Source organism: Brachypodium distachyon, chromosome 5 (assembly GCF_000005505.3).
Source record: "Brachypodium distachyon strain Bd21 chromosome 5, Brachypodium_distachyon_v3.0, whole genome shotgun sequence".
NCBI lineage: Eukaryota > Viridiplantae > Streptophyta > Magnoliopsida > Poales > Poaceae > Brachypodium > Brachypodium distachyon.
Genome location: NC_016135.3, coordinates 1,939,191 through 1,953,863, shown reverse-complemented (window position 1 = coordinate 1,953,863; position 14,673 = coordinate 1,939,191). Strand labels below are relative to the sequence as shown.

The 14,673-nt window shown below is 46.9% G+C and overlaps 2 protein-coding genes across 3 annotated transcripts; one reads left to right on the top strand and one right to left on the bottom strand.

The window, feature by feature from the left end:
- Nucleotides 1-474: 474 nt before the first annotated feature.
- Nucleotides 475-3,992, top strand: LOC104585495 (putative disease resistance protein RGA3). Of its 2 annotated transcripts, none has more exons than XM_010242403.3 (2): nucleotides 475-729; nucleotides 833-3,992. In XM_010242403.3, exon 2 carries the CDS (start codon nucleotides 871-873, stop codon nucleotides 3,820-3,822), a length of 2,952 nt encoding a protein of 983 aa, XP_010240705.1. In that variant the 5' UTR covers nucleotides 475-729; nucleotides 833-870; the 3' UTR covers nucleotides 3,823-3,992. The 2 variants fall into 2 exon arrangements, with proteins under 2 accessions (XP_010240705.1, XP_024311232.1); XM_024455464.1 differs by having other exon boundaries at nucleotides 479-635.
- A 1,359-nt stretch (nucleotides 3,993-5,351) lies between these two features.
- LOC100829559 (transcription factor E2FC) lies at nucleotides 5,352-9,915 on the bottom strand. Its single transcript, XM_010241356.3, has 13 exons — nucleotides 9,460-9,915; nucleotides 8,064-8,217; nucleotides 7,865-7,918; nucleotides 7,700-7,785; nucleotides 7,493-7,581; nucleotides 7,360-7,414; nucleotides 6,873-6,925; nucleotides 6,746-6,796; nucleotides 6,616-6,664; nucleotides 6,471-6,536; nucleotides 6,304-6,398; nucleotides 6,013-6,232; nucleotides 5,352-5,935 (listed from the first exon to the last, which is right to left on the bottom strand). Exons 1-13 carry the CDS (start codon nucleotides 9,832-9,834, stop codon nucleotides 5,864-5,866), a joined length of 1,419 nt encoding a protein of 472 aa, XP_010239658.1. The 5' UTR covers nucleotides 9,835-9,915; the 3' UTR covers nucleotides 5,352-5,863.
- Nucleotides 9,916-14,673: the final 4,758 nt, after the last annotated feature.

Genomic DNA, 14,673 nt, shown 5'->3' with positions numbered 1-14,673 from the left:
TGCTCCTAGACGACTGCTCCCGCCTCAAGATCTTAGACGCGCTCCAGGCATCGCCCCAAGGAGAAGCCCTTGGCCCGCGGAGCCTTCATGCCGGCTGTAATGAAATAGTGCGTTTTGCGCACATCGTCGCGGTTTAAACTTTGATCCAACTCCAAATGTTGTACCCAACTTGGGTGCCTGTTTCAATGAATCGTCATAGAGGGGAATACGATGTTTTTAAAAAAAAGTTATCCATGTTTTTATTGGAAGTCCATGATTAGGATTTTGAAATTTGGCACACAATTTGTCTAGGGAATAATCTTAAACCGGTCGGATTGCTCCTAACAACATTGACTTGGTTAATTATTGTTAGCCATCTGCCGGCCCTAGTCCAATTCACTAAATTTTGTTTCTAGTGGACCACCAATCGCAGGGACGTCTCAAACCACCAGATGATGATTGAGTTTTCCTCTTCATAAGGCTTAATAATTAGCTAATAACGATAGCAGAAACATGCATCGACCTAACTTGTATCGCTTGACTTGACTTTTATCACCTCATTCCATATCTCCCCCCTTTGGCTGCTGGGATGGGGAGAATTCGATCGTATGAATCCTAGCTATACCAGACCAACATCTATAGCTACTTGATACTTGGTACGTACATCATATATACAGTGCGTATTTGAGCTATATATCTGCGTTCTGTTGATCGGTCGTCTGGCGTCGTTCTAAGTTGTGAATTTCACAGGTACTAGTGCTTTTAGATCGTTGAACTTAAACCTGTAATATCATTCCTGTTAATTAGATATGTATCAGATCCATCATTTTTAGCTCATTAATTGATTTTGCAGGTGAGACGTAGAGCAGCTAGCTAGATAGAAATCGATCGATGGTGCTAGTAGCAGAAGCTTTTATAGTGGCAGCGGTCGGGTGGTTCGTGTCGCCTCACATCACCAAGCTCATGGAGGTCGCACGATCCTGCGCGTCCAGCATGTGCGGCAAGCTATCCAAGGGCACCAAGGAGAAGCTGCAGAGACTGGCGCAGGATCTGGAGGACATCAAGGGCTTCCTCGATCCAGACAACATGGGCTTCGTCAACGGCCAAACCAGGCTCGACCGTCTGTGGAGGCTCAAGGACGCCATCCATGACGCGGAGGAGATCTTGGACCTGTTCCAGTTGGAGATCCATGAGGCCGAGACAGCGAAAGTTAATACTAACAATCTAGGAAAGAAGAAGACCAAGAAGATGAAGATGAAGCGTCAGAGCGGTGCCGGCAGCAGCAAATCCGCGGGGATTGCTGCTGCTGGCACCAGCAGCAAGGCTTCATTGGATCAGCTGGACAAAGTTCTCAAGAACCTCGACGAGCTTCGTGGCAGGGCGCAGGAGCTGTACCGAGACTCGCATCGCGGAGATTCTTCCATCTTGAAAAGAGAAGAAACTGGCCCCAACCCTGCAAAGGATCAGAAGAGCTTCTTCGGGTACCAGGACGAGTATACCCAGCTAGTCTCCATGCTGCAGAAGGACGGCAAGCTGCAGGAGCAGGAGAAGAAGGTCATCGCCATCGTTGGCGATGCCGGGATGGGGAAAACGGAGCTTGCTCGCCAGGCATACCGCGACGTCCAAGAAAAGTTTGATCTCCGCATATGGGTACACGCCTACGACAAGAACACAGAGTTTGACCTCCTGAAAGAGATCTGGAAGTCTGCCGCGGGCGATAAGCCGGTAGGCAAGATGAACGTTTCTAGCCTTCAGACGGAGCTGGGCAAGCTGTTGATGTCCAAGAGGTGCCTGCTCGTGCTGGACGACGTGTGGAACCACGAATCGGCAACGACAGCAACGGCAAGGAAGCAGGCACGCGTGGCACTGGACTCGTTCACCCGTTTCGCCGGACACGGGAGCAGGATCGTGTTGACGACTCGAGCCAAGATCTGTGCCACGACACTCGGAGCAGCAGACGCTACCATAGTCCTGAACGGGATCAAACCAAAGGAGATGACACTGCTGATAAATGAAACTGCAAACCTTATAGGTACTACTGGTGACCCTCGAAGCCAGGAACTCCTTCATAAACAGGTGCACAAGCTCAAGGGTTCCCCATTGGCAGCCATTGACATCGGCGACGAGTTGAAGGAACAGAGGGCCCGGGCGAGTCTTAGACGGTGTTCCGACATCTTAAACAACATCGACCATAACATTGGCAGCGTGATTTCAGGGCATCTATTCACGTACCGTCATCTGCCGCCGCACCTGCAGCGTTGCTTCTCCTTCTGCAGCATATTCCCATACGGCTGCAGGTTGGAGATTGAAAAGTTGACCAGGATGTGGATAGCCCATGGCTTCGTGGAGGACACCGAGTCTTGTCCTGGCGGAAACAACAGCATGGAAGACATCGCCAGAGGCTACTTCAACAGCCTGGTGGATCGTTCCTTGTTCCAAAGAGAAGACAACAGCAACAGGGGTGGATCAGGAGACAAAGACAAAGACGATACAGCTTATGTGATCCACGAGCACATCCATCAGATGATACGCCGGGCTTCTGCCAAGAATTGCATGAGCATCTCTCGCACGAGCGTGCCGAGAAGCATCCCGGTGACGGTTCGCCACTTGGCGGTTACTAGCGGATTTCTTGATCAGCTCAAGGCTTACTCCACCACTCTCAGCAATCTGCGTACCTTGCTAGTCCTAAAGGATGATGATGACAACGGTCCTTCGACATCGAACCCCTTGGTTGCCATTGACAAAAGTGTACTGACACAATTCAAGGGTGTGAGAGTGCTTGATTTGTCAGAGACAGGCCTAACTCAACTGCCTGCAAGTATCAACAAGCTGAAACATGTGAGGTACCTAGGCCTCCCAAGCACCATGACTGATCTCTGCGATCAAGTCACGGGGCTGCTGTTTCTCCAGACATTCAGCTTCAAGGAGGGGAACAGGCAGTGCAAGTTTCCTGATGACATGAGCAGGCTGATCAACATGCGGCACCTTGACATACATACAGAGTGCATCTCTACCATCAGCCGCATCGGGAGCCTGGTGAAGCTGCAAGGCCCACTCGAGTTCAGGATGATCAAGGGGTCCGAGAAAGAAGGGCATGCCATGTCGGAGCTGGCGGGCATGAGCTCCCTGGGTGGGACGCTGAGCATAAAGGGCCTGGAAGCCGTGGAGAGCAAGGAGGAAGCTGAGCAGGCTCGCCTCGCGAGCAAAGGCTCAGTCAAGGTCCTTAAGCTCGAGTGGGCGCCCCTGCAAGCAAAGCTGCAATGCCAAGTTAATGAAGTACCTTCAGCTGCTGGAAGCTCTGCGGCAGCTCCTCTGGCTGCTTCTGCTGACATTGCCGCTGCCGTTCTCGAAGGCCTCCGACCACACCCGGATCTCCGTGGCCTGCACATCACGAGGTACCCAGGGGTGACATGGCCGAGCTGGTTGGGCGCGCTGGAGAAGCTGACGCGGCTGTACCTCAGGAACTGCAGGAAGATGAAGTGCCTGCCTGCTCTGGGCGGGCTGCCATGCCTGGAGCTCCTGGACATCAAGGAGCTGACAACTGTCGAGAGGATCGACAGCGGCTTCTGCGGCGGCGGCGGCGGCAGGGGCGCGTTCCCGAAGCTGAAGAAGCTCCTGCTGGACGACATGCCGAGGCTGGTGGCGTGGGACGACGCGCCGAAACAAGCGTTCTCCCGGCTGGAGGAGGTGAGCATCGCCGACTGCCCGTTGGTGTCCTCATTGTCGGCTCTCGGTAGCTGCATCGGTCCCATCCACCTGCGCGTGAAGGGACGCACCGCTATCAGAGAGGACGCTCTGCCCGCGAATTTCACTGACGGTGACTCTACTTGCGTGTTCGAATAGTGCTCTCTTCTTCAGTACCGATGTCCAGGAGCTCCTTCACCGGAGCTCAGATGCTCGTGTTACTTTTGCAAATGAATAATCTGTGGTCACCAACCAGTATGGAGATCTCCATGAACCAAAACCTGTGCTCTCCCGATAAATCTGCAATGGAAAAAATCACATCAGAAACACATCATATAAGCACCATTGTTTTGTATAAGTTCTGTGCAAATTACATTGACTTCAATTCAGCAATTTCCAACTTCAGCCCATGATCCCCTGATCCCGTCGAACTGCTTCAGCACCTATCAAGAAAAGGCGAGGTCCAGCCATTGTATTTGGTGACCATATGGTTCGGAGAACACAGCTTGCTCTGTGAGCCTGCTCATCTCCACGTTACCACAGTACTCCTTTTACAAGCATGAAGATTGGGCATCAAGTTCATCCTTTTACAAGCACATAGCCACTTGATTCGAACAAGCAACCCGCCGCGGGAGATCCCGACTACCTAATCCCGGCCCGGCCCGGCCGCGTTCAGCACCGTGCTGCCGCTTCCCGTTCTGGCCCCGTCCAGCATCGCGCCACCAAGCAGGTCACCGCCGTGTCCGTTACTGCGCCGCCGCTTCCCGTCCCGGCCACGTCCTATACCACCGCCGCATCCGCGTCCAACACCAAGATCCGACCCAAGGCACATCCGAGCTCCTCCGCTACGCCCGTCGCCACCACCCCGGGCGACGTCGCCTGCTCAAGGCGCAGCTCACCTCCAACTCCATTGCCCTCCTCCTCGCAACCTCGCCTGCACGGACGACTCCTGGCACCGCCTCCACTGGGGCATCAATCCCCGTACCCTGACAGCAGCAGCTCTTGGACATCATCAGGTTGGCGCGGACGCGGACGGCTCGCCACGCGGCGGAGAAGGAGGACGCGGGGTGGGGAGGAAGCGGCGCTGATCGCGGCGGCTGGGGATGGCGACGACGGGCGGAGGGCCGCGACGGGCGGCGTCATCCGCAGGGGAGGACGGCGGCGCAGCGGTTCGGGCGTTCGCTGCTTTTTTTTTTAGAATCTGGTCGTTCGCTGCTGTGTCTATCGGGAGGGCCAACCGGCCAAGGGAGCTGGGCGGGCTGCGGAAACGGACGTTGTGGTTCCGTTGGGCTGCGCCAGGAGGGCCAGCTGGGCCGTCCGCGGCAGGGGAGGTGGAAGCGGAAGCTCGACGAAAAAACGTAGAGAAAAAAAGGTGAACTTTTTAGATAGGTATATATAGGTATAGATATTAATAATGTACGATATCAGACTAATAAAAAAACAACGGATATAATTTAAAACGTTACTCATTTGACACCCATCCGACGCAGCAGATCATGCTGTTCATCTGGACTACCTCACCGAAGGAGGAACAATCAGACACACAATGGATACAAAAACGCCGTACGCACAGCAAATTCGAAAAAAAAGGCATATGAAATCAATATATATATGTTGAATATCTGCAACTGCCATTTGCTTGCAAGATATTCATGCACATATCAGAACCAATGGCCGAACATGAAAGAAACTGATATGAAATATACCTTTATTGATATGTTACCGGTAACTGTGGTTGCTACTTGCTAGTCAGGATATACATACATCAAGGTTGCTCCTGAAGGGGAAGAAGACCAGATAACATATAACACAAACCAACCGAATGGCCTTCTCCTGGACCGTGTTGCTTTCTAACTTGGTATACACACACACAGTCCCTCTAAAGGAAGGCCAGTATAATGAAATGCTCGGACCTACTGGGTTTGCGAGCCTACCTCAAGTATTGTACCAGGCGAGGTACCAGCTAAAATCATCTTGTTAATGTACAAGATCTACTGCCTGCTGTGAACTCTCTGCTCTGCAGACTGACCGAACAGAGCTCGCATCAGGGAAAATGCAATCGAGTTACCAGGACAAGACTTCAGTTGAAGGTGCATGGATGCCCTACTGGTCCAGCTCCATCATCAATGCAAATGCGCATTGTGGTGTCATTGCTATTTCTCTAAGTAAAGAGGCGGGCTAAGTTTTGGGGATCCACCGACTATGTTGCCCTTGCCCATGTATCAGTCATAGTAGCGTCAACTTCAGAAGCGAGCCAGTAATCAGCATCAATCTGCAAAAGAAAGATCAGTAAGTATCAGACAGCCTTAATTAGTTGGTTTCTTATGTGGTTTTAGTAGCACTACTTACATCAGCATCTGCTGGTACGATTCTCAGAATGCCAGACATCAATTCTTGCATTCTAGATGGTTCTGATGCCTGCTTGCCTACAATGTTGCTCTCTCCAATTTCTGGAGCTTGACTTGGATGATAATCGACCTGCTGCGGAGTTTGAGAACTTCCAGTAGTGACCGCAGGATCTAAATTGTCTGGTGCCACCTGATCTGGGTTGGATATTTCCTGATGATCACTGATACAACATAGCAGCTTGATTAATGATTTGAGTATGAATTCCAGTATAATCTGCGGTTGTAGTTTTACCTAATTAAATAACAATCGATGGGACCCATTGAACTTCTCAAGAGAATCCGGTATTGTTTTTCTTGAGATTCCAGATCCTTGAAGATGTCCATATCCTGGTAAATGAAGTTGTGTCAGCAAACACACAGATTCAACACCTAAAACCACATAGTTAACACATTACTTACCGCATTAGGATCTCGAACTTCAACACAGGTTCCACGAGGAGCTTTTATTGCAATAAGAGTGGATCCCTGCAATCAGTGGGGAAGTTGTTGACGTAACTACAATTATAGCAAGAAGAAAGAAATATGAAGCCTGAAGATTACTTACCTGAAAGCGGGGAATCTTAATAATATCTTCTCTTGAAAGATACAACCACCTAAACAGAAATACACAAGGACCCATTTGGCTATAGCAACACATGATACAATTTTGTAAACATACGAGGTGGGGATCTTACTTTCTAGTGTCCTTGTTTACTTTGAGGGCTTCAAGTTTTGCTTGTACTTTCCTGCAGAACGAGTAATTATTCGTTAAGAAGGTAGGAGGGGTCAGGTATTTTTGTTGCTTCTGTCAAAAGAACTTACAGTATTTCTTCATCCAACCTGTAATCTTCATCATACGATGACTCAATTTCCTCCTGTGAAATGTCAATCCAACAAGAAGTTATAAATGTATAGAAATGTGCAGGATAGTACTACTGGTCATCTTAGACCTTTTTTTAAGGGAGTTCATCTTAGACCTTTGATACATCCATATTGATTTGGATATTAGTATGACTAATAGATTTACAGACAGCTGAGCGTATTGCATCCACTAAATCATTGATACACACCATCCACTACAGCATGCTTTGTTGCTACATTCATGGTTTGATTTCCGTTACACTAATTTGAGGTTAGCAAGCTAAAGAGAACATCAGATATATTTTTTCCCCAAAAAAAGCAACCCCTGTAATAATGAAAATTAAAGCGACTCATAATAAACATGTACACTGAAATATGTTTACATAGCATGAAAATAGCAAGAAAAATATAAAAACAGAAATGAAGATCATACAGTTTAGTACTGTACCTTCAATTCAGAAGTTCGCCGCTCCATCTCCTTAGGCATTATCATGTCAAATCCCCTTGTGATAGATTTTTGCATCAGTTAAAAGCCAAATGGCTGGGAAAATGCATTAAAAACAGAAACATGTGACACTTACTTCCAACGAATCATATTCTTCAGGCCCTTTTCAATTAAATCTACACCTTCCAGGACATTTGTTATATCATATATCCTCCTCTTTTGCACCTACAGAAATTAATAAAATTACAAGGATTAAGGCACTAAACTTCGAACAACAATAAAATATATAAGAACCTGAGACAATGAAAGCATTTTTTTTCTTTTGCTATGTGCTAAACCAGACCTCCAATGTCTCAGCTGCTTTATTTAAATCAAGTGTTCCATCTTCTGCTCCTCTAAGGAGATTGATGAATTTTTTTGTCAGCAGACCTGGCAGCAAGCGAATCTCATAAGAAACACACATCATCTTTCTTTCTTTTTACTTTGGGAGAATCATAGCATAATTTACCTAGGGAATTGTCATAGCGGCAGTTGTTTGGCGAAAATAAAGGCCCAGCATCTCCTGAAAGGAAAACTAAAGCCGTCAATAAATGGCCACTATATTGACCAATTTGGTTTTGAATAACTGAACGTTTTTTCATCAAATGATTGAAGTGGCTCACATCAAAACATTATGTAAACAGAATTAAACGTAAGCAAAAGAGCACCTTCAGTTGCTCCGTGTGATGAACCCTTTTGTTTTTTGGGTCGCTTGATGCCTTTAATTGGTCCAGTGGTACCCTCTTTATGATGCCCTTGCTCAGTCTCTACCTTGCCGACTTCAGATTGGGCATTTTCTCTTTCAAGTTTCTGCTCATTGTCCTAAAACATGTCAAGCAGTTAAAGTAAGATGTTGGCAATACTCATATTATAGTAGTACGCTAACAGAGTGCCACTAATTACATAACTATATTGGGATACTATGGCATTTCTAACATGAGCCTTGAAATGGCATGCTAACATGCCATGTAAATAGAAGAGACTTACAATGAGGGAATAATCAAAGCAATTCAGCAAGTAATAAAACCCTGATTCCAAGGGGTGGCTACGAAATTAAGATAAAAAATAAGAAAGGTTTTGCACGACATTGCAGTACTAGTTCGTAGTACCAGGACAGTCTGTTTCATAAGGCTAAGTACCAAGGTCTTAGACCCTCATCCCAAAAATCGTCCAAATTCTATCACATCATTTTTTTGTTCACGCATACTTGTATCACTCTGGGCCCAAAAGTTCCCTGAATACCCAGCCTGCCGTAGGGTGTGCTAACAAATGAATTCCCACTTGCTCTTTTGACAATGGTTTGTGCAAGAGGATTAACCTGGAAGTGCCACCCGTGGACTCTACACGCCTTATATGCTACTAAAACTTGCGTTGGACATTCCAAGCAAGACTAAACCCACCCCTATAACTATATTTAGGCAACCTAGGCACCAATCCAAGCAGTCTGGGTTTAGTACTTTAGTAATCCTATATTACATACACATGCTCATACTGAGAAAGTTGACATAACCAGTTCTAAGCTGAAGACATAGATAAGCTAGAAAAGTATGTGGATGCATGTACAAACTAAAGTTCCCCTGCACAAGGTTGGTTTACAAAATAGTGTTTGCCTAAGATGCTCCCTCCAAAACACAACAACTCAATCAGATAGCAATTAGATGTTTGCTATCCACAGACCACAGCGCAAGTTTATCTGAACACGGCCGGAGCTTAACCTAGCATGGCTTCTCTAGACCATAACTAATGATGGAGACATAACATTGTTGCGCTTAGTCATGGAAGATTTGACTGGATACATCACCACTATACACAGGACCACTCGAGGGCAGTATCAGCCAGTGAGCTCAATCGACACAGCCATTAATTGCGATAACCATTCCCCTCGAGCAAAACTAAAGTTGAACATAAAAACCCAATTCATGGCATCCAGAACTGGATGATCGATCGTGGTAGATGAACACTAGAATCCACCATACTTCCAATAGCACAGAATACGCAATCACAGCAATTAGCTACAAAATTGACTAGCACAGGAATGAGCAATAGAGATTCCCATGGACTTACCGGCGCCTTGGGCTTGGGCGGCCTCCCCTTGGCCGCCGGTTTTGGAGGCGGAAACGGCGCCGTGGCGGCCTCGGATGATGGCGGGTGCGCGGGAGCGGAGGCTTGAGCCAGAGGTGGCGGCCGCGGAGGCGCCATGGCAGCGGGAGCAGCAGGAGGTGATGGCGTGGGGGGCCTGGCGGCGATGTAGCGAGGCCCGGGGATCCGCGGGGAGTACATGGGGATGGGCGACGGGGCGCGGAAGAAGTGCACGTGAGCTGGTGCGGGGGCGGCGCCCGGCGGCGGCGGTGCGGGGCATCGGAGGAATATCTGCGGCGGGAGCGGCGACTGAGGGGTGGGGGACGGGCGCGGGAGGGGCAGGCTGGAAGAGCCGTCCATGGCGCGGGGAGGAGCCGGGGGGAGGGGGCCGGAGGAGTAGGGTTTCGCCCAGCCGAGTTGGGAGGGAGGGAGGGAAGCGGGGGAAGCTTGCGTTTGGGGGGGAAGAAGAAGGGGGCGAGGAGCGAGGGAGGGAAAAGGCGAAGAGGGAAAACCAACTCAACAACAACTCGTGCCGCTCTACGACTCTTATTTCTTTCTTCCCCCTTCTTTCTCTGGTGTGTTTTTTACGTTTATTAATGCAAAACAAAATGCCATGATTTTTGTTCAACAAAATATTCGCTGCCCTAAAATCCGTCCCATGTATATTGGCGATCATAGCATGTTCACTCGTATTGGAATCAACGGCCATGGGTTAATTTGAGGTTTGCACATATTGCATCATGTGTGTGTGTGTGTGTTTTGTGCTTTTGAGACTTACAGTTGAGATTTTTAGTTTGCCAAGTTCCAAAACATGATGAAACACATTTTTATTGCTTTACTGAAACTGAACATTTGGTTCACAATTCTGTTTCGGAGATTATTCCCTGAATTTGAAACCACGCGTTTTCTACGATCGTGGGATGCGCCGGCAATCATAGTAAGTGAGTTGGAGATTTTCAATTTGTTGCAAGTATTTATTTAATATTACCTTTGAAAGCTGGAATGGTTTACTTTTAGATACAATGGTATTGAAACCAATGGCCGAGGAACAATGAACCTTTTGGGGTAAGGAAAGAGATTTATTTATCTTTGTTATCACGATCCAAATTGCACCTCAAGTCGATCGAATAATCTCTAAGATGTAGATCCTCGAGACATAGTTGCTACAAAGTGAACTATGGTACACCCTTTGTGTGCACGATGTGTTTGATAAATTGTTCAACTACGAAAAGTTAGAATGCGTTATGTGTTTGCCTTTTTTTCTTTTGCTTCTTGAGACTTACAATTACGATTTTAGTTTGCCAAGTTCCAAAACATGATGAAACACAATTTTATTGCTTTACTCAAACTGAATATTTGGTTTACAATTTTGTTTTGGAGATTATTCCCTGAATTTGAAACCACGCGTTTTCTACGATCATGTGATGCGTTGTCAATCATAGTAAGTGACTTGGAGATCTTCAATGAAGCAAGTATTTATGTAATATTACCGTTGAAAGCTGGAATGGTTTATTTTTAGACACAGTGATATCGAAACCAATGGCCGAGGAACAATGGACCTTTTGGGGTAAGGAAAGGGATTTAGTTTTCTTTGTAACCACGATCCAAATTGCACCTCAAGTCGATCGAATAATTTCTAAGATGTAGATCCTCGAAACATAGTTGATACAAAGTGAACTATGGTGCACCTTTTGTGTGCCATGATGTGTTTGATAAATTGTTCAACTACGAAAATCAGGTACATGTTGTACTTATGCTAACCACCAATAGGGCAATACCTCCACGTTACTGCAAGCACCGCACCTTCACGTGGACATCCATTGCATTGACAGTCATTGCAAGCCAACTAGGATCGCGTATGTTGTTTAAGATATGCCAATACAAGAAACAGATAAGTCTCGCATGTTTAAGATATACTACATACGTGTCAAGTTGCGCCGAAAAGAAAAAAAAAACGTACTCCACCAAATAACCGATTAGCTTTGCTAATCAGGTACGTTCAATTTCCAGCCAAATGATCGGCAAGGAATTCCTCCACCCAGCTAGGTTGGTCGGCAACATTTTGTGGAAACAAAAAATACATGACCCATTTGCTACAACCAACATAGCAATGTTGGAGGGATACAAATCTTTTTTGTTGCAAGAAAACAGTAGAGCATAATGTAGCCATGGCCAATTTGTTGGTGAGCATAGACGGATAAGACCAAAAACACCCTAGGATACCTCCTTGATCCATCGAGCAAGCTGAGCTACAGTAGTGGTAGAGCCTGATGCTGTTTCCGTACATATTTTTATGGCACACGGTAGGAAGAGGAACACTTCTGGGACAGCGTATTTATACCTGGAATAGAAAAACTACTCTTATTCTATCGATCGGATCGCTCGGAGACATTGGGCAGGGACAAGAGCGGCTGCCTGTGTGCGTAGCATCGATGGGCTCGCATTCGAGCGTACATCCTCACGTGGTTGGCAACGTCGGTTTAGCGCACATTGCCTGCAGGTGCATGGGCTGGGCCTGCGAAGCGGGAACGGGCCGAGTTTCTATCCGGGAAGGGGTGGTGGAGGCCCAATCGTCATGGCGATTACTTTCCAATTCGGGGAGGGCTAATACTCGCTTCGGACACATCGGGCTAATACTTGTTTTGTTTTTGGACGATGATAAGTCACGTAACTATTTTTCATAATAACAAAGCGTGTCACGATGGTTTTTCCTAAAAAAAAAACATGTTTGCACGTATCTGCTTCGTGAAACAACAGAATAAACCTAGCTGCTGTCTTCGAGAAAGTTTATATAATTAGATCTCCGACGGTTCCTCTCGTCTCTTACGGTCGATCTGTCATCAAGGGACGAGGAACCACGGATCAACATCTGGCATCTAGTTTTGCTACCTTATTTTGTTATGCTTGTGTGTTTTCTCAGTGGCATCTTGGTGATGGAGACTTCGTCGTCTAAAAGATTAGTGTGCTCCTTGATCGTTCTGGTGTAGGCGTTTCAACCTATGCCATGAAGTCAGTGGTTCTCACGACACGTTTTTTGTGTGTTTTTGATCTTTTTCTTTGTTGATTCATGTAGTTTACAGCTTGTCTTACAAGCGGTATGTCCCCGGCCATGGTGCACTCAATGATTTTAAGTTCTCACCTTTTGAGGTGGGCCGCTCATGCGGTTCTTCAAAACCTTTGAAATTAGTTCAGCTTGTTGAAGCATGATAATCTGCAATTTTATCAACGAATACGTGGAGAAGCATCAAGATGAGAAAGGTGGATCAAGAGAAACTTCGAAAGACTACAATGAAACTTTTTGTTTTTTTAAATATTTTTGTTGTTTTGTGTTCGTTCATGTATCGATATATTGTATTACTTGTTTCATGAATGAATAAAGACAGCTCGTTGTTTTAGAAAAAGCTATTTGCTCCTAAAAAAACCATGTCTGATAAAAGGAAAGAACGAATCCAACGGGGAGTGGCGTCCGTTTCGGATTGGCAGGCGGCGCGGGGGATCGCCCCACAGTTCGTTGTGCCCTCGTCCGTCGGCGCCCACGCGACCCTGACCGCCTCGCCCTGACTCTACTACGTTAACAACCGGAGTCAGGCCTCCTTGTCCTCTGCCTCACTTTCATCCTATCCTAATGACATGTTAGTTACACCGTCAATTAGGCACAGTTAGGGAGCTGGGTGTGGTGCTACACCGGTTGTAGCACCGGCCCAGCAAAGTTCCACAAAAGGAGCATATATGAAAAAAAAAAGCCCATATCACTGGGCCCAATGCAGCACCACCCAGCCCACCGCAGCTTGTTGAACCCCAATCCCGGGCCGCACGAAGCAGTCGATCGGTCGCTCTGTGGAGGCATCTCATTATGGCATGGTATTTAACTAACACTACTAGAAGACGGATGAAGTAACGAGCAAGCCCTAGCCGCAGGGAGTTTTCAGATCGGCTTTTTTTTCTGGTCTCCGACCGCCGATTAGGCATCGGGTGACGAGGAGAACCATAGATCAACGTCTGCCTGCAGTTTATCTATCTTTTTTGTGAGGTTTTGTGTCCTTGCGACGGCTTCTTGGTGGAGGAGGCGATGGCATATGGAATAATAGTCTCCTGGCTCCATCCTCTTCCTGGTGTAGTCAACACGATCTACTCCATGGAGCTAGCGGATCTCGCGGTTTGTTTTTCGTTATTTTGGTATTCTTTCTAATTGGTTCAGCGACGAATTAGCAGATCGACACCCTAGCTTGCAAGGGGTGTGTCCCCGGCCAGAGTGCGTTCAACGATATTAGGTTCTCATCGGTTGCGGTGAGCGACTCATGTGGCTATTCAAAAGCTATATGGTTAGTCCAGCTTGTTTAGTTTTGGTCTTGCAATTTCATCACCGGAAAAATTGAGAGTTTTCAAGATACAGATGACAGATCAAGAGTTGTTTACTTCAAAGAATCTTGATGTAACTTTTAGTTTCATTAGTTTTTTGTTGTTGGTTTCTGTTTCAATTTTGATCGCTTGTAATTTGTTTATTGAATCAATAAAGCAAGATGTTTCTAAAAGAAAACTAATACTACTAGATAAGATGCAATTTTTTGTGGCTTTATCTATATTTAGCCCTCTATTAAACTACTCCCTCCGTCCAACAGAAGGGTCAAAATTTAGATGTATTTACACATGACTTAGTGTATCGATGCATTCAAATTGAGTCAAAGTTGAGACATCTTTTGTTAGACGAAGAAAGTATGTGTGTTTGTGCCCCTTGTGTCAGTGCATATATATAGAGAACGGTAATTGTAACAGTGGTCCAACAAGTTGAGAGATGGGAGCATTTGTAGTTGAAGAAGTTGCAAAACGGGAAAAGTAGTTCTAGAAATTGAGAAGCGAGAGCATCTTAGTGCAATTAGTCTGAATTAACAGCAACATGGAGTCCCATTGGACCCCTGAAAATTTTCGCAAAAGGCCCTCCAGAGTGGAACAATTTGTACATATGTCCTGGTACACCGAGAGTCCCGTCGGCCGCTCGGTTTTCCCTCGACGGATATACAGACATCAAATCACGAATCCCGTGCACCCGCGGAGCCGCACGACCAAACTACCGCCACTAAGATCATGGCCGCACACGTTTGCCTCCACCGTCTCCGGCACGATGACTCATCCCCGCCCCGCCACCGTCTGTACCGTTCTCCGCACGTCAAATCGCGGTGTTGCGCCTGGGCCTCATCATCG